At 37.3% G+C, this 24445-nt stretch overlaps 1 protein-coding gene across 3 annotated transcripts in view; it reads left to right on the plus strand.

The window, feature by feature from the left end:
• The window catches only part of PKP2 (plakophilin 2), a 93751-nt gene that overhangs the window by 60507 nt on the left and 8799 nt on the right, over window positions 1-24445 (plus strand). For all 3 annotated transcript variants that reach the window (XM_077870498.1, XM_077870496.1, XM_077870497.1), the window contains exons 7-10: window positions 11800-11917; window positions 12755-12919; window positions 14220-14393; window positions 21493-21646. In XM_077870498.1, coding sequence (XP_077726624.1) covers window positions 11800-11917; window positions 12755-12919; window positions 14220-14393; window positions 21493-21646 — 611 coding nt within the window. The remainder of the gene's footprint in view (window positions 1-11799; window positions 11918-12754; window positions 12920-14219; window positions 14394-21492; window positions 21647-24445) is intronic.

The raw sequence follows: 24445 nt of genomic DNA on the forward strand, positions 1-24445 counted from the left end.
TGACATTTATTGTGAATTATGTTCTAGAAACTGTTCTGAATGCTTTATGGGGATTTTTCTCAGTTTATTCTTACAGCAGCCCTTGTAAAGTGAGCTTTCCCCATTTTATATATGAGGGGTTAAGAGAGATTAAGTGATTTTTTCCCAACATCATACAACTAGTAAGAAACAAAGCTGGAATGCAAATCCAGGAAGCCTGTCTCCAAAGCCAAATACATTCATACACTCATGTTTGTCCCATTTCTGCAGACTTTGCTGGTGTGGATAAAACCTCTGCCCTTCACAGACTTGCAGCCTCACACAGGGTTAGGTAGGCCAATTTACAGTCGCATTCAAGTGTTGTTAAGGGCATTACATCTGTGTCTCATTGTTTTTGTTTCAGAAATTCTATGCAAATAAAACTCTACTGCATTTCATATTAAACAGAGAAGATACAGAGGATGAAGCCTATGAAGTGGGAGATATTTCCAGGAGAGGAGATGGCATTGGAGGCAATGTCAGGGTAGATGTTGTCACAATGAGTATAAAATCCACTAGGAGATGATGTGCAGAATGCAAGACCTCTAAGGAACCTGAGATCAAAGTCTCAATTTCCATTACAGTAGAGGTATCTGCCAAGTAGTTGTTTATTTATGACAACAGCTTCTCTAAAAAGATTTTAAGACAGGTGCTGACTGGTTCTAACAAGAGTGAATCTTACTGAATAAGAAGGTCATAAATGTTAGCAAATATCTTAAATGCTCTAAGTATATTTGAAGTATTCTCTCCCTCCAGTGGGTGTAGAGCCAACAACGAATTGGCAACATGAGCAGTAACATGGCACTGTGGTTGACTCAGGTTAATGTACCTAAATTTTTTGAATCTACTTTGGAGAAAAACTGCACACACCAGTGACTTTTTTCCTTTACTAACTTGACACTGAGATCAGTTGAGAGGGACTTCGCTTGGTCTGCACATAACAATGGTGTAGAATGAATCTGCTCTGCAGGTGAGATGTTTGCTTTGTTAATGAACTTGCAGCAGTGACTCTGGCTCTGCATACCCAGAGCTGGTACAGTGAAATTGCATTCACATAGGAGAACATGCAGAGTTTATCCTTCAAAAAGACCAACACTGTCAGGTACAGCATATTTGTCAGGTGTCAGATCATTTATCTACAGGATTAGCATCTGTCTGCATGGGCCTTGGTGCTTTCTTTAGGTCCCTTTGGAATTAACATACTTTTCATGACTGAAGTTACTCATTGAAAGGTGATACAAATTTTGCAATGAGTAAAACAATATGTTCATGCAAGTTTCAGAGTTTTTTCCTTAATCAATACTATCCTAGCAATAATGAGTAGTAAAATCCAAGTTAGGATAAAATGATACCCTCCAATATGTGCTAGAACCAGCAAAAGCAGTTGTCAACATCTCTTCATAACTCCACGGGCAGTGACATCATGTTGGTAGCTTGAAATCAGACATGGTGGCTGTATTTACACCACAGAAATTGGCACATGCTACAAGTCAGAGGTCTCCTCATTCCCTTGCTCCTAAAAAGCTGATGGTTTTTGTGTGTTGTTTTGGTTTAGAGTGGTCCTCTTTTTAAGATTTTATTTATTTATTTATTCATGAGAGACACACAGAGAGACAGAGACATAGGCAGAGGGAGAATCAGGCTCCCTGCAGGGGGCCCAATGCAGGACTCAATTCTAGGACCCCAGAATCACGACCTGAGACAAAGGCAGACACACTCAACCACTGAGCCACCCAGGCATCCTGAAAGCTGATTGTTAAATAAACGTGTACTAGCACACCACTGGCACTGAATTTCTATTAGTTAATTAACATAAAAAAGTGGATAATTAGGGTATAAGCCTATTTTTTTAATACACAACCCTTCTCAAAGAAGAAACAATTCCTTTGTTTTCTTGGAAGGTATTACAAAACCTCAGCATTTTCCCTTTTTTGGAACGAAGAAAACATGCTAAAATGCCCCCCCCCCTTTTTTTTTCAAATTGTTTTCATTTACTTAGGGTGAAAAGTGTAACAGTATTTGATATTTGATAATTTATTGCAGTCAGTAGAATGCTCTTTCAGATATTTTCAGATTCTACCAGACTTATGTGACAATCATAGAATTGTAAATTACCAAAAAGCATTAGCTGCCACCTTTGATTTAACACCCCTCCTACGTGCACACTCATTGTGGTGAGCCCTTGCTTTTCTATTTAGTATGGGTAACTTCTTAGGAATTGATGTGACATGGCTGTCAAATCAGTATGTTCCCCCTCACTGATTGGCACACTTTTGGAAAACCTTTGATTGTGACAAATAAAACTAAGGATCATTATCAGGAGGAAGTTTGAAATTTCTACCAAAGATTTATCATTATTTCTCCATTCCTCCATGTTGTCCTCATGGCTTCTTTCTCTTCTTTCTTTCCTTCCTTCCTTCTTTCCTGTCTTTCCTTGTCTTCCCTGGGTCTTTGTTTCTCTTAAAGTAGAAGGGGTGGAAACAACTTAGAGGTCAGAAATTAGAGGGCCTTTAGAGTTCTGATTGAACTTAGGTGGGTGGACAGGTGTAATGCCATGGGGATTGGTTGAAGCTGTCAGTAAAGAATGGAGAAAATATACTTGTTCCAAAAGCAGGAAGATTCAAAGTTCTGGAAGACACTTCAGGCTAAACACAAACATATCTCCACAGCCTCTATTAGCAGTCTCCTTCGTTCTTGAAGAAATTAAGTGACAGTGACTCTCCCACAATTACAGACCGTTATCAGAAATTTGAGAAAAGAAACTGGTCCAGTTTTCTTGGTATTTTACCACTTGGTCTGTCTTTCCTCCTCCTCTTATCTAACGCTGTATTTGTTTCTTGAATGCCTGCTATAATCAAAGCACTGTTTAAATTTCTGAAATTTCAAAGGGAACTCTGACCTACCTACCTTTGCCCTGGAGGAACTCAAGGTTTAGTGGAAGAGACAGGGACCTGAAGAGAAAATCACAATCCATTTGATAAGAAGTGTAATAGGTATGAAAGACTCTTCTGGAGGCATTCATTTGCCTAACTGTTGTTGCCTGAGGGTTGGGAAAAATTAATTGGAGAATCACATTTAAGAAGCTGTTAAAGGATAAGTAGGTATTTGAATGTTACTATCTTCAGCTCTTCATTCTATTACTGATTCATCGCTATCATTTTTCAGTATTGTCATAATGAGAAAGGCATATAAAATTGGCACCTTCATCTTACTGCCATAATCAAAGGCCACCCTAGAATTTTGCCATTTTGTTTAGGATGATTTTTCTTTTTCTTGTATTTTGTGCCTATAGATACCAGTTAAAGAAGAAAAGCAATTGGTAATACATTTCTCTTGCAAGTTACTTAAATGTCAGTTTTCCCTACATCATGGTGTAGTAAATGTGTTTTGTTTTGTTTTAAGATTTTTGTTTATTCATAGAGACACACACAGAGAGAGAGAGAGAGAGAGGCAGAGACAGGCAGAGGGAGAAGCAGGCTCTATACAGGAAGCCTGACGTGGGACTTGATCCCGGGTCTTCAGGATCACACCTCAGGCTGCAGGCGGCGCTAAACCGCTGCGCCACCGGGGCTGCCCGGTAAATGTGTTTTGATGAATGCATATGTACTAAAATGTATAACTGTCTTAAAAGAAACTTCCATTGTCATTTAGCACTATAAATCTAACTGGAGTTGATTTGAGTGGTCAGAGGAAGCAAAATACCTTTAGAAAGAAAAGCTGTAACTATCTATCAGTCTTGTTCCTAATTAGCCTTAGGGTTAAAAGTAATGTCATGGGGTGGGAGAGGGGTCTTGAATATCAATATACCCACTCTCTGGAAAAAAACTGTCTCCATGTAAAATTTTAATATATCCAAATACTTCTGTCTTGTCTGGTATAAAAAAAAGTTCTTCCTTTGATGTGTAAACATAAGCAATATGAAGTCTGTTGTTAGAGAAGAACATTTTTTCTCTACCCTTCAGTGTTCTTCTGGCTGTTCTAATAATCAAATTGACTTGAGACAGATTAGCAGGAGAAACTCTAACAGCAGCTTAATAATATGTATACTTCCTATATACATGGGAGAAGCCAGGAAAACTGAGTAATTTCCCAAAATGGCTAAAACCATCACCTTAAATATCACCATCAGCTAAAGACAAAGATGTTGGGGGTAAGGAGTCAGTTAAGGGAGGTTACCAGGCAAAGCACAGTAAACAAGAATAAGGCCCTTATACCATTTTAAATCCATGCTTTCTCCTTTGATACATTTCTAGAGATTTAGAATGTTCCCCCTTCTTTGTGATATAGCAGAGAGACACCCTTACAAATGGAGATTTCTCTTACAAATGTAAATGTCTCTTCCAAAAAAGTAACTTTCACTAGGTTTGCAGAACTTCTCCTGTGTTTGCTGTTGTTTTAAAACAACCAGCTTAAAATAATATGTCAAAGTGGCAAAAAATGACTCCCCTACACCATAAATAATGGAATTGGCAATATTTCTAGCAATGTTATACTATCAGTCATAATTGTATTTTATATGTTGTATATTTTAGATATTGTGGAGGCCAAGGATAGGCCATTCTAAGATGGGTGACTTTTTTTTTTTAAGATTTTATTTATTTATTCATGAGACACACAGAGAGAGAGAGAAGGCAGAGACATAGGCAGGGGGAGAAGCAGGCTCCATGCAGGGAGCCTGATGTGGGACTCGATACTTTGACATGAAGATTATTTTGAGCTAAAGGCAATCAAGACCCTGTGGGCTCAGGAGAAACTTTTGCCTCTGCATTAACTACATAAAAAACTCTAAATTGGGAGTCTTTCGCAGAGTAAGGATTATTAGCAGAGATAAATTTTATCTGAGTGTCCCATCTATATGGCAGGACAGATATCTCATTACCAAACATCTATTCTTTTTTCACCCTGTGAATTACATTCCTTTCTTCTGAAGTCCCAGACCCTTGCCCCTTTATCCTTAGTTTAGAATAACATATATACTTCATTTTGCCTGTCTTTAGAATTTCCATGACTGTTTGAACTCTCTGTACATATGCTATTTGATTTTCCCCTCTTCCTCTGTCTCATGTCAATTTGATTTTTAGTCCAGCTAGAAGGACCTCAGAGGGGAGAGGAACTCTTGCTCCCCAATAATATACAGACAAATGTCTAGTTTAATTAATTATTTTGTAAACTTCTCAAGTAAATTTAAAAGATGTAAATGGTATTTAAATAGATATATAAAATCTTGGTTTTAAAAAGTGATTGGTTTAATAAGCTAAATCTCAGGGGTTTTAAATGATCAGTTTGAAATCTCTCAATAGTAATTAAGTTAGTAAAACAAATAAATCAAACATCAAACCACACAAATATGGCTATGCTTACCTGGTCACCCCTCTCTGATATCCCTGAACCCAGTATTCTTAAGTGACTAGGTTGCATTAGAATTGTCCAATTCTACAACCATTGCAAAGGTCTCAGTTCTTCAGACTAAATTTTCTGCTGTCCTATTCGTGCCTTTAGCAGATAGGCCCAGATTAAGAGTTGTACTTCTCAATGATTATAATGACAGACCTCTTTGCCAGGGAAGCTCTTTATTCTTATCAATCAACTCAGAAATACGGACTACCTGCTTTGGTCTCAGCCCTGGGATAATTATTAAGGATACATGAAAAGGACTAATATGGAGGAAGAAAAATCAATGAAGGAAACAGAAGAATAATTTTTATTATATCAAAAGGAATTATAAAAAAAAAAAAAAGGGGATCCCTGGGTGGTGCAGCGGTTTGGCACCTGCCTTTGGCCCAGGGTGCGATCCTGGAGACCCGGGATCGAATCCCACGTTGGGATCCCGGTGCATGGAGCCTGCTTCTCCCTCTGCCTATGTCTCTGCCTCTCTCTCTCTCTGTGACTATCATAAATAAATAAAAATTTAAAAAAAAAAAAAAAAAAAAAGAATTATATTTGCTTGCCTTTCTATATCAGTGTATGACTTGAGTCCCGAACAACAACAACAACAATTCCCAAGAATGTTGTTCTCAGGGATTTTTTTAAAGCATCCTTTATGTTTGTTTCCTTGTTTTTTTGAGGTATAATTGACACATTAGTTTCGTTACAACATAATGATTTGGTATTTGTATACATTGTGAAATGATAACCACAGTAAGTCTAGTTAACATCTGTCACCTTACATAGTTAACAAAGATGATTTTTCTTGTGTGAGACCTTTTATTTACTCTCTTAGCATCCTCATGTTTAAAAAATACTCTGTGTATAGCTTAAATTGGAAGTAGTTTCTTACTAATTATATCTTATGTCATTGAAAGTCTTTTCTAAAAAACTTGACTATCATAGTCAGAACTGCTATTAAAAATTTTGTAATTTATTATTATAAAAAATGAGCAGGTTGATATATTTGGGTTTTTTTTTTTTAAGATTTTATTTATTTATTTATTCATGAGAGACAGAGAGAGAGAGAGAGAGAGGCACAGACACAGGCAGAAGGAGAAGCAGGCTCCATTCCATGCAGTGAGCCTGACATGGGACTCCATCCTGGTCTCCAGGAAAATGCCCTGGGCTGAAGGCAGCGCTAAACTACTGAGCCACCTGGGCTGCCCAGGTTGGTATATTTGGATAAAGTAGTCGATAACTTTGTTGCTATCCTGTAGTTAAAATCTATGCCTGTCTTGGAGGTGGAGACTATCTGAGCATCATATGATTTTACTCCAAGTCTTGAGATCTTCATCAGTCCTGGTCCGACACCTTTAGGTATCAAGAAAGTCTACTGAAGTTCCAGTGGCTCTTGAGCATTTTTTAAAAAGATTTTATGTATGTATGTATTTATGAGAGAGAGCGCGCGTGCGCACAAGCAGAGTAAGGGGCAGAGGGAGAGGCAGAGTCCCTACTGAGCAGGGAGCCCAAATGTGGGGCTCGATCTCAGGACCCTGGGATCATGACCTGAGCCCAAGGCAGATGCTTAACCGACTAACCCACCCAGGTGCCCCGCCTAGGCATATTTTAAAAATTAGTTTGCTGTTTATAATTGATTTGAAAAGGAATTTGGCATTCTACCCAGCTAAATCTGATGGAAATAACTGTTACCTATCAACCAGATGATTACTGGCTACATTGATTATTCAGAATACTTTTGGAGGACCCAAAAAATATAAGAAAGCAAAACTAAAGGATTTTTAAGGCTAGATTTTCTCCTCCTCTGCCTCTGCTTCCTTGATGTGTAATAGATGCTGACATATCTTGGTTTGGTTAATGTTCCTTGTCCTGGAAGGAACAAGACGTGTGGATGGGAGAGCTTTGTTCTACCTCCCAATGATGCTTCTGTTTGCAGACCAAACAGTTAACATTGGCTGATGTTTGCAGATACCTTCAGGAACTGATGTTGACGTTGACTTTAGGGTAACAGACAAGTCCTTTTCTTGGCAAAGAGTTTTTGTCCCTCTGCCAGTTCAGATGAGGCTCCCCTTTTGTTCTGTGCAATAACAAGCTGCCTCTGCTGCTTTCTCTGGGTTAATCACAGACAAGGCCCAACTGTTTGATATATATCAGCTGAGAGATAAACAAAAGCCCAGACCTAAATCTCAAATAACAAGAGGAAGAAGGACGCCTCCTTATCTACCAATCTCTTATCAAGTGCCTGTTGGGTCTTAGAATGGACTCTGACCAAGCGCTTAGTGGACTGGAGCCTTATTGCACAGTTTATGATACACGATATTAGAAATCCTATAATTGTTAGTGAATGTGAAGATGTACCTACAATATTTATAAAACCATTCATGTTATCACTCTCAGTAGGCTAGTTAGACCTTGAAGGCTGGTCCCATAGATGTTTATGTGCCTATGAGACACATAAAAACTGTGTGTTAGTAGGAGACTACACCTATTATCAGTAGACATCACCCCATTTAAAAAAATTTCTGCCTCTTAGAATTACTTTTTGGTAATTCTAAGTATCTTGAAAAAATTCACATAACCATATTATTGTGTTGTCTACCATTCTCCTGATAAGTAATTATAGGCTTTTATTTTTAAAAATTTTTTTTTAAATTTTAATTCCAGTATAGTTAACACACAGTGTTCATTTCCCCAAGCTAGTTGTCCGTACACCACACACCAAGCTTTGGACATTCTGTGTTGTAACAAACCTTCTTTCAGTGCTGGCAAACTAGCTATAACAGCATATCTGCATGTAGCCACTCACAGATAACTTTTTATGGAAGGGCCAATAAAAGCCCTATTAGAAAGAGGTAATTATGATTTTAAACAAGAGTCACAGGTCAGGATTCCAAGTGAGATTTTATCATGCCATAATTTAAAGAATATTGTGACAATTACAGATAGCAGTATTTGTAAAGTGCCTACTATCACATCCATCACACACACTACATTGCAGTTCTTCTTATCATTTGACATTGTCCATTCTTCTTTGGTTTGCCATATGAATTTAAGATTTAGTCACCCTGTCATCAATCTTAACAAAGACATACCATTCTTTTTTTAATTCTAGCAAGGTCCTGGATGTTTAGATTTCTTTTCTCCTTTTCATTATAATACTCAGGAATGTATGAGATAAGTGGTCCTAGAGAGTCATGAATCATTGATTTGCTTTTAGATAAAACACCTGAATCTTCCTAAATATGTAAAGTTTTGTTCAGAGACAGAGGTTCAGATTCCATTTTTTCCACCCTTTACAAGTCATATTGCCAGAAAAATTGTTCTTAATATCAAGCACAAGTAACCAAACTGGTGTCCTCCCATTCTGGCCCAGTGAAAGAGAAGAGCTCCAAAATAACCTTGTGTTTGTGAGAAGAGTTTATAGTCCCCACTTCTCCCTTCTTCTGAGACCCTGGCCACCAACCTCTAATGCCCAGTCCAAGGACTTGGTATTTAAAGTTCAGTGTACAAGAGCATATAGTTTCCTGGAAGTTGCCCACATATTTACTCAGACTTTGGCTAGGTTATACCAGGGAAAGTAAACCCATCATTTAATTGAGTTAAAATCATAGATACTAAGGTAAACATTTCTAATAAAGTCATTGGTAATTCGATTAATCAATTTTTATTGAGTAGTGTATTTGCTCATTCTCTTTCAATATACTGATATTTAATATTGCTTCATTCATAACTTTGGGATATTTTTCATATGAAACCTCTTTTGGGCTACATATAGGAAATAGTTATAAATAAATACTTTGTGGGATTCGGGAGATACATTGTAAAAGCTTCCATTCTGCCTAAGATAAGCCTTGGTAATTCTCTGATTCCCACAAACTTAAGTATTGGCTGTTGAGAAAAATATTTTAGTACTTTAAGATAAATATATCACTTTAATAATTACTGCTTATTTTCAGAGTGGTACAATAACAAATTCCTTTCTGACTAGTGACTTCTATTCATGGATATAGCACTATAAAATAATCCACCCTTATCGTTCATATTTCTGGGTAGTTGAGTAAGATAGGAACTATTTTTGATATGCAGGAGCAAATACTGAAGCAGTGGGGTTACACTTTCTGTCAACAAAGGTATCAACTGCCAGAAAACCCTGATAAGTCCCATTTCAAGCAAGTAGAGTCTGGATAATACCAAACTACAAGACAAGAGTCATTGCGTGTGAACTGGCGGTACTGCCAAAGTGAATTACCATTCTCACCCAAAATAAACACCCTGAAGTTTAACAAAGCTAGGTCATCCATCTGCAAGGTATGTAGTGGGATAGCTAGTGAAAAACCTTTTGATTTGTCAAAGCAATTTTAAACTACTGCCATTTCTCCAAGCCAGAGGTTGAAAAGGTCAAGGGAAAGCTTTAAAAAGTGATAACGTTGTCTTGGAGTTGGGGGACATATGGTATTTGCTAAGCAAATGGCAGAGTGAATGAATATTGATGAGATGTGCTCTCTTCTGGAGCCGCCCCTGAGAACAGAATAAAGAATAGCTCTCCTATTCTGACCTTACCACTCATGTGCTGTCACCAGGAAATGTAACTTAAACTCTTTGGACCTCAGTTTCTCCATGTGTAAAATAAGATGACTGGAAAAGACACTTTTTCAGTTTCTATCAGGATTCTTCAGAGAATAGATACAGGATCTTGGTTCAAATGATCATTTCTGGAGAAAAAACTATAGTGAAAATGGTTCAATTTATAATTTATAAAACATTATCTTTTTTTAATGGACGAAGTGTCAGTTTTCAGGTACAGTAAAAATTAAACAGGAGGTAAATCTTAATTGGAATACTTCAATGAAAACCAAAATCACAGAAAGGATTTTGTTAAAATTGAAAATTCATTGTATCAAACCGAAATCACAGAAAGGACTTTGTTAAAATTGAAAATTCATTGTATCAATCGAACAACCATTAAATTTTAAGTATATCCTTAGTTTTATATATATTAGTCTCCTCTCAACTGTTAAACTGAATCATGAAATTGCATTTCTATGGGTTAAAAAGAGTCTTGTGTCATCAATTTCATCCTGTAGATGTGATTTTCATGGGAGCAGGGTACAATGCTGTGTGTTCTCTTTTTGTTCTTTTAATTCCTGATACCATGCTGGGTACATTTGTTCTTTGATAGTATGTATTGAAATCAGTATTTGGGGGCAGAAAGCCTTTTTGGAATCACTTAATGCAATATATATTTTAAAGATGAATAAAATAAGACCCAAAAAGTTCTCAGAATTGTAGTTCTTTTGATGTTCAGGATGAAAGACAGTATAAACAAAAACCTTTGAGTATACATCGGATACTCTACCTATCAGAAAAAAGAAAAAAACTGGTCTGATAAATTTTATAGTTCTTTGCAATTAAAGTTAACAGAAGGGAATAAGTAAGGGTGGTTCTCAAAATTCTAAAAATCTGAAGGTGCTGTTCTTTTACCATTTTTGTTAACAGAGGTATTAACATTTTGGGGGAAAAAATTTTTAATGTTAATGCTGACAAAATCTTAATCCAAAGGAACATGGTAATAATAGTAATGCTAGAATATAACCATGATCTGAATTTGAAATTTGATCCCAAAATAAATTACTTTGCTGTATTTGATAAGTTTCAGTTCTCTATAAGGAAGCAACCTCTACTTGTAGATATAGTCACTGTTTATAGAAAGGTGTCATGGCCTCACAAAATTAGAAATAGACTAAGTGCAAAGATATTTATAGGTCATGCTTTTGACCTAGGTCTTACACACTGTAGAACTTCACATTTTTGTCACATCTCTCTGCCATTTTAATTATAGAATCATCACATTTTAGAACATCTGGTTTGACATTTGTCAATAATTGTTTAACACTGAAAGCTACAAAACCCCAAAATAATAGAGTCCAACATCATGTCTTCACAAATGAGGGAACTGAGGTCCAGAGAATTTAAGTCACTTTAAGTTACTTAGAGTTAAGATACAGAACAGATTGGGACTTAGACATATAGTATCCTGTTATGTCGACTATGCCATTTGTTCTTTTAGTTGCAAGGTGTTTGCTTCATCTCTACCCTCTCAAAAATAGATTGCGAATTAAGTAAGTGACGCTGTGGGCTTGGTGCTTGGAGTGAGGTAGACAGAAAGCCGTTATTGACATGGTGACATATTATATGAATGTAGTTAGAGTTTGTGTCCAGATTTGATGACCACTGGACAATTGATAATGAATTGACCCCAGGACATGTCTGCCACGCTTTTATAGATTTGTCAGTTTTCCAAACACTTGGAAGAAGCATCAATCAAATAAAGCTTTGAAACAAAGGCCTATTGGATAACAGAGCTCAAGTCTTATGTTTGTTTGTTTTTCCTGATAGAAACATGAGTTCGGCGGGCCCTGACGGGAGGAAAGTGATGAGAAGGTGTGATGGACTGATCGACTCACTGGTCCATTATGTCAGAGGAACCATTGCAGACTACCAGCCAGATGACAAGGTGATTCATGTGTTAAATATCTCTCACTTGAGTTACTTACTTTGTCTTACTAAGACACTGCAGAGTATTCTGGAAGTAGCTATTTGGGTTTTATTCATTAACTCATTTGCTAAGCTTAAGATTTCCCATCCATGCTTAGAAATATTAAAATCTACCTAGCCCCATTTTTCTATCTACTTTCCAGACCCAAATTTATAACTACCTATTTAACAACTCTATGTAGATATTTGAAAGGAGCTCAAGCACTCTATGTGCAATAATGAACTTAAAGTCATCTCTTCCCTTGTTCCCAAACTTGCTCCTTCTCTGAATAGTCTTTCTTAATAATTATCATCACCCATCAAATGAAAGCAGAAATCTGAGTAATCTCTGACTGCCTTCCTTCCCTCACATCCTGTATCCATCAGGCAGCAAACCATGTGCATTCCACCTCAAAATGCTCCCTATTTGGTCCACTCCTCCCTCATGCTGCTACTGATGCATCTTTCATATAGCCTTTCTTTCAATAGCCTCCTAACCAGTCCTACAAACAATTGTTTCCCAGTTCCTTGTGGCTACTAAATTATGTATCTTAAAATACAGAATTATCTGAACACACTCTCAAAAGTAAATTAGAAAGGCTCTCTAGTGGTTTAAGAAATTCAGCCTCTACTTAGCAGTGCGCTCCTGACCATTCATGATCTAGCCATACTTATTCCACTCCCCCGGACACAGTCCAAGTACATCCTACTGCATCCAGTAAACTGTAAGGTTTGAAGGTAGTAAATCCTGTGGATAGCATACCTACAAAGAGATGTCTATATGTATGTGACTAATATTCATGTCCTGTTTTCTCAGGCCACAGAAAACTGTGTGTGCATTCTTCATAACCTCTCCTACCAGCTGGAGGCAGAGCTCCCAGATAGATACTCCCAGAGTATCTATATTCAAAACCGGACTATCCAGACTGACAACAACAAAAGTATTGGGTGTTTTGGCAGTCGAAGTAGGAAAATAAAAGAGGTATATTGGGAGGACTTTGTTTCTTTTTCTTTTTTTTTTTTAATTTTTTTTTTTTTTTATTTACTTATGATAGTCACACAGAGAGAGAGAGAGGCAGAGACATAGGCAGAGGGAGAAGCAGGCTCCATGCACTGGGAGCCCGACATGGGATTCGATCCCAGGTCTCCAGGATCGCGCCCTGGGCCAAAGACAGGCACCAAACTGCTGCGCCACCCAGGGATCCCTATTGGGAGGACTTTGGAAGAAAAAGTGTATATGTGTGTATTTCTGAGTACTTAGTAAATGTCAAGTACAATTTAAAGTTGTTTTAATCTTTACATCAACTGTATGAGGTGTGTATTATTAATATCCTCATTTATTGACAAGGAAGCAGAAGTACAGAAAGGTTAGTTAATTTTCCCAGAAAAATCCAAAAAATTAGTCGAGGGGATGGAATTCAATCCCAGGCAGTCTGGCTCCAGATTTGCATTGTTAGCCACTATATCATACTGCTGTATGCTTAATAAGTTAGGAAATGAGCTTAGGGCAGCCCCCATGGCCCAGCGGTTTAGCGCCGCCTTCAGCCCAGGGTGTGATCCTGGGGACCTGGGATCGAGTCCCACATCGGGCCTGCTTCTCCCTCTGCCAGTGTCTTTCTCTCTCTCTCTCTCTCTCTGCCTCTCATGAATAAATAAATAAAATCTTTTAAAAAAAGGTATTTAAAAAAAAAAAAAAGAAAATGAGCTTAATACAGCATAGCCAATGATGTATAAATTATTTAACATTAAAAGCAACCTGGTGTTTGGCCTAAAAGTACATTCATCTGAAGGAATACTGTCTATACTGGCATTTCATGAAAACTGGAAGAATGTAACCCCCCTATTCCTCAGACTATCATGGTACACTTGGAGAGCAACTGCTAAACTTAGAACCCTGATGTCATCCTAGTCAACTTCACAAGACTGAGGGAAGAGGCCTGTTTTTCTTATCTTCACAGTGGTTGTGACTAACTTAGCTTTTAGCTTAACAGCAGCCTGAAAACTATTCTAGTACAGCTCATGTTTAATTTTCGAGTTTTTCTCACTATGACATGTAAAGTTGGGGAGCCTCCGGAGTGTTGTTAAGGAGAAATAGTCGTTGTGAGCTAAAAGTTAACTGGTTGGAAATCATACACATTTGTTTTTCCATTTCTGGGGCTTGTTATTATGCAAATTACCAGTCTCTGTAGACTAGATGGTATCTCTGGTCCCTTAGTTTGGGTGTGGAATTGTAGAAGTCACTTGAAGGCATTAATTCTGGATTTCTTTGTATATGTGGTTAGCAATATCAGGACATGCCAATGCCAGAAGAAAAGAGCAACCCAAAGGGTGTGGAATGGCTGTGGCATTCCATCGTGATACGGATGTACTTGTCCTTGATTGCCAAGAGTGTCCGAAACTACACTCAAGAAGCATCTTTGGGAGCTCTGCAGAATCTCACTGCAGGAAGTGGACCAGTGAGTATCACCGCTGTTTTTCTGCTTTTTAAAAAGAATGACATTGTAGGACATACCTACATTAGATTCAGAGATGAGACAGAGAAATAAGAACAGAAGTATTCTCCCTTCAGTCAAGACAGTTCTCAGTAATTGCCAGCAAGAGTTCCAGCTTTCTAGGACTTTCAGCTTCAATTTCTACAGAGCCAAGTCAGGCGGTGAGTGAAAGACTCCTAGATATTTATATTAGAGCTCTCTCAGTTATAAGTCTCAGAATCCTACCTAAACTGGCCAGGGCAAAAAAAAAAAAAGAGGAATTTCTTGGCTCATTTAACTGAAAAATCAAGGTAGGTCTTCTTTCTGTCATGGCAGATAGGTACCCCAGCAATTGTGATGATAACTCTATCTCTGGGTTCTCTTTTCCCCTTTTTTATTCTAAAAGGCTCTTTTCATATGATAGCAAAGGTCACTGATGATTTCAGACTTGCATTTTATCCAGCCCAATGTCCTCACAGGAAAAAACAAACAAACAAACAAACAAACAAAAAAAAAAAAAACTGTTTTCTCAATAGCTCCATTTGGAACTCAAGAAATGAGTCTCACTTGCCCATATCTGAATAAGTACCTGAGGCTAGGAGCCTGTGATGTTCTGACTGGCCAGATCTGGGTAACGTGCCCACCTGTGAATTTCAGGGGTGTGGGTTTGAGCAGGCGGGGGTCACTGCCACTTGTACTCTGTGGTCTGAAGTGCTAAAGGAGTGGCTCATTACCAGAAGGAAAAATGAGTGCTGGTCAGGCAAAAACAACACATGTGTACTGTGTCTGGAGTTGGAAAGGACATCTGTGCTTTTATGTCCCAGAAATTTACCCACAAAATAAAGAGCTGCTTCTCTTCCTGATGCACTTCCTTTATACCAGCTATGTCAAAATACGTAAAACAGTAAAGGCTTATTCCCTTCCCTATGTATTTTGCACATGGTTAGGGATTCCATAAATATTTAGTTATTTGAACTAAGGTTGTATCCTTTGTCTTGATCATGAAATTATTAGAATTAATCGCCCCACACACAAAATAGTGTGTCAGTATATGTCCAGTTTCCAATTATCCATCCCCATAGAGAAGAGTACTCTTATGGATAACAAAAATATTATTTATTCTTTAATTGAGAAGCCATGTTCATTCTTTAATGTGTTTACACAGAAGGTTGCTCTGTTTTGAACAAAATTGTGAAATACTAAAACCAGTATGTCTCTTATCTTAGCACTGTGGTAAAAAATATGACCAAACTTAAGGCACCCAGCTGGCTCAGTTTGAGTAGAGCATGTGACTCTTGATCTTGGGGTTGTAAGTTGAACCCCACGTTGGGTGTACAGATTACTTAAAAATAAAATCTTAAAAATGCATATATATGACCAAACTTTATAATCTCTTTGATTTTCTGCAAAATTTACTTGTACACAAAAAGGAAGAAACAAGAAAACTGCCAGGGAGCCTTGAATGATGCACAGACATCTTACCTTCCCATTTTCCCATGCTAGTTTCCCAAAACCATTCCTTTCACTTTCCCAAACTGTGGAAGCCCTCTCGTTAACCATCAGCCAACTAAAAAGAAAATGTTAGGAATTAACTTGATATGCATGTGTGTGTGTGGATATCTGAGTTCACTGTGCCCTGAGTATGGTTCAATATGAGCTAACCCTTTAAGCCTGGATTTTAGCCTCTTCCATTCCAAGATCTCTCATGGCATACAAACAGTCCAGAGATTTTTCCATATTCCTGAGGATGGATACAGAAATATTTGTGCCACTTAAGTTCTGAATATGTAGTTTATTAACTTAGATCTTAAGTTCCTCCATTCATTGTTTGAGCACCTACTATATAGCAGGTACTAGCCTAGTGCTGAGTACATGGCAGTTAATAAGACAAAATAGGACAAAATTAATAAGCAATTAATAATTCATTCATTTTTTGAGCACCTACTATATAGCAGGTACTAGCCTAGTGCTAAGTACATAGCAGTAATAATCTAACTGGGATAAACAAACAGAAATTTAAAGTACTAGAAGGTTCCAAGTCCAAAAGGAATCCAAGCATTGGAGATATCTTCATAATTATCCTAATTGTTTCAAGGCATTGAAAATCCTGTCTAACATTAGACCAGTCTGGTCCCCTAAAAGGAGGCCTACACTGAACTAGTATTAATCTATACTCAAAGTTGTTAGAGTTTAATTTCACTAGAGATTTATAGAATAAAATCATTAGCACGATGGAACAAGAATGTGTTCTATTAAATTACAAGATGCTTTTTATTAATATATCCTTTCTAATTATTACTTTTCCTAATTTTATTATACTTAAATGGTATGATAAAAAATATTTGTTTTATAATTTCTGAGAAGACTCACTTAATAGGAAAATGTGAAAAGCAAGGCATTTAAAATAGTTTCAGAAAATACCCAGTGCATTAACCTGGTGTTCATAATGAGAGTACTGAGCAGTTGATGGCCATGTGCCTGAAATGGGAAAGAACCTAAACTAAAATAAATAGCTTCCTAAAAGATAGGTTATGTCATTTAAGTATAAAATTACTACAGTAATTTCTAATCAGTATACCTACATTAATAAACTTTATTGGTCCAGATATAGTGGTCTTTCTAATAATAAATAGGAAAGAGAAAGGATTAATAAAATTTACCCAGTTAGCAAACTCTCTAAGTACAGTATGAATTAAAAGTACATTATAAATTAAAAGATTAAGGTACCAAAAAGAAAAAAAAATATTTAAGGTACAAACTTTGAATTATAAGATAAGTAAGTCCAGGCGATCCTTGGTTGGCTCAACAGTTTAGCGCCTGCCATTGGCTTAGGGCACGATCCTGTGTCAGTTATATATCAATAGAAATAAGTTAAACATCACATAATCAAAGTTAAAAGTCATTGAAATAAGCACTTTTCAAATGTCTAAAACACTTTAAAACTATTTAATTTAATTAATATCTGTTGGAAGAAAACAAAACATATCCCTTACCCTCACACCTTACTAGAAAACAAGTTCTAACAGCAATGAGATTTAAATAAGAAAGACAAAACAGTAAAGCTTATGAAATAATATCTTCATGACCTGGAAGAGAGGAAGATATTTTTAAAGTGGACACAAAAAGTACTACTATAAAGTACATATTTTATAAATTGACTACATTAAAATAATAACTTAGGCTGTTATGTTTTCAGAAGACATTTATTAAGACAGTAAAAAGCAAATCACAGAGTAGAAAAAAATGTTTGCAACATATGTATGTAACAAAGGTTAGGGTCTAGAAAATATTAAAAAACTCACCAAGTTAACAATCAAAAGATCATCTCCTGAGATGATACTAAATCTTTAGGAAAACTTGATAACATTTTATTCATATAATTCAGTTTGGTAAACATTTACATAGGACCTCTCATGTTCTGGGCACCATAGAAGGCCCTGAGGAGGGAAAAAGAGATGGATAAGATCCATGTCCTCCTTTAAAGGAACTTATGTTCTAATAGGAGAGATAGCGGTTTAGTATATTGGTAGCCTCACGAATTAGGGACTAATGATAAGGAAAGAGAGGAAAGTAGATGCCAGCCCATATGAAGACCATTGAACATCATCCTGGAGACAATGGAGAGTCATTACAGGGCTTAAATGTGAGGTGAACATAATTAGATTAAATTTTAGGAGGATTATTCTGGCATAAGGCTTTGAATCTCCAATAGGCATTTTAAAAGGCAGTAAGTTGACTGGCAACATTTGGTTCCTAGTGAAGACTGGAGACCATAAATTTGCAGAAATATCAATCCACAAATGCAGTATTTAGTCAAGCAGTATTTAGTGGCCAAGTATAAAATTAGTTTTGCAGTTTTAATGGGTAGGTGGAAAGAAGCTGGAATGATGAGAGTTAAGGGTCTTGAAAGACAGTTTTTGATGTGTTGGCTCCTGTACCCTAATCTAAATAAGAAAGAAAGGAAAGGCAAGAGATGACTAACAGCTTGAGGTGTGGGGAGTAGAGGTTGAGAGGAAAGCACTGAAGCTAAAGAAGCTGAAGAAGAAATATGGTGGGAGTGAGGGGGAGAGAGCAAAGAGAACAGGAAATTATGTTCAGAGTCTAACATTGGAGTTTAGGTTTTCGGAATCTAAGCATTTTGCGGTGAATACAGATTCTGGATGACCATGGAAGTGAATGGCTGATATATGGGAGAGATGAAGGTCAGTGACATTGAGGAACTATGATGGAATTAATGTGGTCATCTATAGTGAATAGGAGGTGGAGAAGGCTCTGAGCCAGGAGCCAGGCCCTGAGCCTCCAGTGAATGAATGTTGGGAAAGAACCAGTAGGCCTTCAGATGACAAAACTCTCTGGCAGTGATAGAGCTGGATAACAGTGACTCAGAAGAGCAGAATTTTTGCATGTGAGGGAAGAAGACATTATCTAGATGGGCTATTGGGGAGAGAAAGGAATGCTAACCTACCTTTGTGCCCAAGCCACAGGAGTGGTAGAGAATAAATAGCCTCCTCTCTGTGTGGCTACAGAGGAAGGATTCTTCTGAGTGGAGCAAATAGTTTAATGGAGTGCTCTGCAAATTAGTGAAAGACAAAGTATAACTTGTTTATAATAAAACATTCTGAAGTAGTGATTATTAAACTTTGGAAACATGGACACTGAGTATCTAATAGAAATTATAAATGCTTGCCCTGAGAAAGTTTATCATAAATACAAAAATAGGCTTTGTTTTGTTTTGTTTTATTATCTTTTTTATTTTTATGTAATCTCCACACCCAATGTGGGGCTTGAACTCACAATCTCGAGATTAAGACCATAGGCTCACCAACTAGCTAGCCAGGTGTTCCAACACAAAAATAGTTTTAAGGACCTCCTGTCCCATCCCAGAAACCTATCCTGGGCCCTCTATTAAGAACCTCTGTTCTAAAAAGATAGTGGAAAATGTAAGGAGAGCAGTCTGCAGGAGGGAGGGGCAAATAAGCAGTGTTTAGATAAACAGAGAAGATAGACACCTTGAAGAATTATAGGCATTTCTGGCAGGTGGCCTCAAGTTAGCTTCAAATACAAATCTATAAAATTGTGGGGCACCTTAATTGCTCAGTGGTTTAGCTTTGGCTCAGGTCATGATCATGGGGTCCTGGTATCAAATTCCACATCAGGCTCCCCTGAGAGAGCCTGCTTCTGTCTCTGCCTCTCTCTGTATGTCTCATAAACAGATAAATGAAATCTTTAAAAAAAAAATCTATAAAGTTGTAGACACAATCCGAGACCCCAGTATTAGAGATTTACTGATGCTAGGAAGGTTCTGGTCAGTACTCAGACCCCCTGAAAGTATGTGGCCAACCTAATTCCAAATAAGATTTGCACATACAGCCTCTGATTGAGAGCATAAAATTAGAGTAATCTAACTAGCCATACATTCTTTTCTTTAAAAGCCCAATATCTCCTTTAGAATAAGCTGGCTTTTTAGAAACGAGTAAGTTTGTTAAAATATATAAAATGCCAAAATGTGAACAAGAAGGTGACCAAGGCAACAGCTAGCATATATGCTGAAATATTAAAGACATCTCCCTTTAAAATTTTTCTCAGTTCAGTTGTCTTTATAGCTAGATTCCACCAGGCCCACAAAGTTGGGATTATTCTTGTATTAAACAAATAGTTCGGGATCCCTGGGTGGCGCAGCGGTTTGGCGCCTGCCTTTGGCCCAGGGCGCGATCCTGGAGACCCGGGATCGAATCCCACGTCGGGCTCCCGGTGCATGGAGCCTGCTTCTCCCTCTGCCTGTGCCTCTGTGCCTCTCTCTCTCTCTGTGACTATCATAAATAAATAAATAAATAAATAAAATTAAAAAAAAAAAAAAAAACAAATAGTTCAAGGAAATAGAAAAAGTGAAAACATTATGCAACTAATTGCATGACGCTAGAGTTTGATTCTAAAATATCACCCTTATATTCTTTCCAAAGTGCTGAGTTTAAAAATGTGAATAAAGAGGAAGGGAAAAAAAAGGCCCATTTTATTTATAACCATGCAAAAATATAGTAAATAACCCAAATCCAATATTCTATTTAAAAATACCAAATAGGGCAGCCCAGGTGGCTCAGCGGTTTAGGCCGCCTTCAGCTCGGGGCATGCTCCTGGAGACCCAGGATCGAGTCTCATGTTGGGCTCCCTGCATAGAGCCTGCTTCTCCTTCTGCTTGTGTCTCTGCCTCTCTCTCTCTCTCTCTCTCTCTCTCTCTCTGTGTCTCTCATGAGTAAATAAATAAAATATTTTTAAAAAATTAATCAATCAATTAATTAACTAATTAATTTAAAATACCAAATAAGGGCACCTGGGTGGTTTAGTCAGTTAAGTGTCTGCCTTTGGCTCAGGTCATGATCCCAAGGTCCTGAATGTAAGCCCTGAACCTGGCTGCCTGCTCGGTGGGGAGTCGGCTTCTCTATCTCCCTCAGCTCCTCCCCCAACCTGTGGTCTTTCTTGCTCTCTCTTTCAAATAAATAAATAAAATCTTTAAATAAATAAATAATAAAAAAATTAAAACACCAAATAAGCTGTTTTTATCCTGTAATAAAATTGAAAACATATTAAGAATTCATTTATTAGGGCACCTGCGTGGCTCAGTGATTGAGCATCTGCCTTTGGCTCAGGTCATGGTCCTCAGGTCCTGGGATAGATCCGCATCAGGCTCCCCACAGGAAGCCTGTTTCTCCCTCTGCCTCTCTGTGTGTCTCTCATGAATAAACAAAATCTTTTTTAAAAATAATAAAAAGAATTCATTTATTGTATTGTATTTATTTATTTGAGAGAGAGAGCATGAGCAGGGAGAGGGGCTGAGGGAGAAGGAGAAGCAGTCTCTTCACTGAGCAGGTAGCCCCCAAAGCAGAACCTGATCCCAGAACCCCAGGATCATGACCTGAACTGAAGGTAGACATGAAAACATAAGAATATAAAGGAAATATCTTCAGACTAGGTTCATCACAGCCCTAGTTTTCAAAACATCTTTCTCAGTCTCTAGTAACCTACAGAAATTTAATATTAGCATGAAGTCAGGTGCAATAGTATTGATAAGACATGTTTCATGCGACAGATGCCGACATCAGTAGCTCAGACAGTTGTCCAGAAGGAAAATGGCCTTCAGCACACCCGCAAGATGCTGCATGTTGGTGATCCAAGTGTGAAAAAGACAGCAGTCTCCCTGCTGAGAAATTTGTCTCGGAATCTTTCTCTGCAGAATGAAATTGGTGAGTCAGCAAATGTGTCTCGATGTCGTGAATACATACTGAAAATACAAATGCAGTGGAACTATCTCATTTTCTACAATGACGAACTGAAAATGTGACCAAGGAGCAAAATGCGATAAAGAGACTTGCCTGGCCCTGGCACCGAGGCACCAGGATAGGCTTTGTTCTCAGATCTCAAATAGGATTTTTCTTAATTTCCAACATTTTTTTGCTTGTTTTAATTACTACAGAAGAGAAATTTTAGGCTCAAATGTAATTAACAAGGTAGATAACATACCTGATGTTTCTCAGACTTCCGTTATGCAGTCAAGAAAGTGGGAGTGCTCTGTGTGTGGCCTGCTTAAGCACTGCTCTTCCAAACCATTGAAAATATACATACAGCGGTCCTCACTTTAGAGGTTTGGTCCTCACTGCGCTAGAAAAAAATGGATGGACATGCAAAAAAGACAAAAAGGAGGAGTCACTGAATATATATTGAATTCGGCATGCACTTGCAATGATACAGATGGAACTAGAGTGTATTGTGCTAAGTGAAATAAGTCCATCAGAGAAAGACAATTATATGATCTCATATGTGGAATTTAAGAAACAAAACAAACAGAGGGAAGGGAAGGAAAAATAAGATAAAAACAGAGAGTTAAGCAAACTATAAGAAACTCTTAACTATAAAGAACAAATGGGGAGTGCTGGAAGAGCAGTGGGTGGGGGAATGGGGTAACTGGGTGATGGGCATTAAGGAGGGCACTTGATGTAATGAGCACTTGGTGTTATATAAAACTGATGAATCGCTAAATTCTCCCCCTGAAACTAATAATATCCTATATGTTAACTAAGTTAAATTTAAATAAAATATTGTTTAAATTAAAAACAAATTTGGCATAGAGGATTTTTAAATGAATACAATGAAATATATGCTCCCTCTTTTGAATCTGTACTGACAAAGATAACTGTTACGCTATCAAATAATGTTCTGTTCATTTGTTTTATACATAGAAATGTCTGATAAATGTTTGTGAATCAAGTAAAGAACTGTAAAATGAGTTAATAGGAAGATAATGCCAAAATCAATCAGGCTTCCTAATGCTCTATAAATTAGTCATTCCTGACAACTCAAAATTCAGTTTTTCACAAATTTCAACTCAAAATTCAGGTTTTCACAAATTTCCACTAAAATTATAAACAAACTCTTGTTTGGTTTCAGCACCAAAGATACTGAAGTCTGTGGTTATGTTTTAATAATGTCATTGCCAAAGCCAGCCGGCAGCACAATATTACACGGGCGGTTTCATACAATGGTTTCATGCCCATTATAAATATAGAGAGACCCTGGAAATTTTTCAGTGAATCTAAAAGAAACCTTGCCACAGGCACTCTGAAAATTACCAAAGTGTTCTCCTCATTGTCCTTTGTGAACTTTGTGCTGCACTTTAATCAAGTATATTATCCTTTGGCTTTTTTTTTCTTTTCCCAAAGGAAATGTTGACTCCAATCTTTAAAACAATGCTGATGGAGGTAACTGCACTCAATGCATTATGCACATGCCTATAGGGCAGGAATGCTGTTGCTCTCATGTTCTACCGTCCTCTAACTCTTGGGAAGATGCAAATGTAGCCCACTCTCTATACTTTTTTTATATATAAATAAACATTTAATTCTTCAATTGAGCAGGAAATGGCCTTAGCAGAATCAAGGGGATTTTTTGCATTTTACTATACTTAATGTTTATTTTTTTCTTTGTTTGCCTACGTTGAGTGAGTTCTGGCTTTGATACGTTGCATCTTAAATTTTTTTGGCTCACCTGGGTAATTATAATATCGATACTCTTTTTTCTCTTAATATGAAATGGCTTAACAATGTGACTTCTCATCCCATACTTGTCACTCTTAACCAGAAGCTAGATAAATGGAAAATCATCGTTTTGGATGGTTTTATTAAAGAGCCACAACTTCAGGGTTTTTTTAAGAAAAGATATGTGCCTATTTTAAAAATGCAAGCAATTAAGTAAAGCACAACAAATAAGACAAAAAAAAACTTCCTCTTACCACTCAGAAAGCAACCATTGTTAACCTTAGGTGAATATTATTCCAGATCTCTCTCTGTGCTTATAGACAGATAAAAGTTTAGAGAAACAGGAAGATAAATAAAAGATATTAAAATTGGATTATATAACATCTAGTGGCTAACAAATTATTAGAGTTAATTTTAACAAAACAAAAGCAAACTGAGTGATGTAGAATAACTGAACTTCAGATAAATTTTTCATTACATTTCAGGCATGTTTTAGAGATTGTGATAATGTGTCATCAAGTTTTTCTCAGTCCTGAGTTTTAAGTCTTGGCCAAACTTAGAGGAATGTCTTAACTGCATGTGAAGTAATATTAGTTTCCTCAATTCCAATAATTTCCCTTGTTGTAACATGTGTGTAGCATGCATGTGACATTGTGTAACATATATAACATGTGTTTTGCCACTAGCCTGTAAAAAGATAAAGTGGAAAGAAACAAAGAAAGGAAAGAAGAAAGAGAAGGAAGGGAGAAAGGAAGAGAGGGAAAGCGAGAGGAAAATTTCTATCCAATGTCCATATTCCAGTTTGTCATTTTAGTGGCCCTCTTTTTTTATTTTTTTAAGATTTTTTATTTATTTATTCATGACACACACAGAGAGAAAGAGGCAGAGACACAGGCAGAGGGAGAAGCAGGCTCCATGCAGGGAGCCTGACGTGGCACTCGATCCCGGGTCTCCAGGATCAGGCCCTGGGCTGCAGGCGGCACTAAACCGCTGAGCCACCCAGGCTGCCCT

Source organism: Canis aureus, chromosome 25, assembly GCF_053574225.1.
Source record: "Canis aureus isolate CA01 chromosome 25, VMU_Caureus_v.1.0, whole genome shotgun sequence".
NCBI lineage: Eukaryota > Metazoa > Chordata > Mammalia > Carnivora > Canidae > Canis > Canis aureus.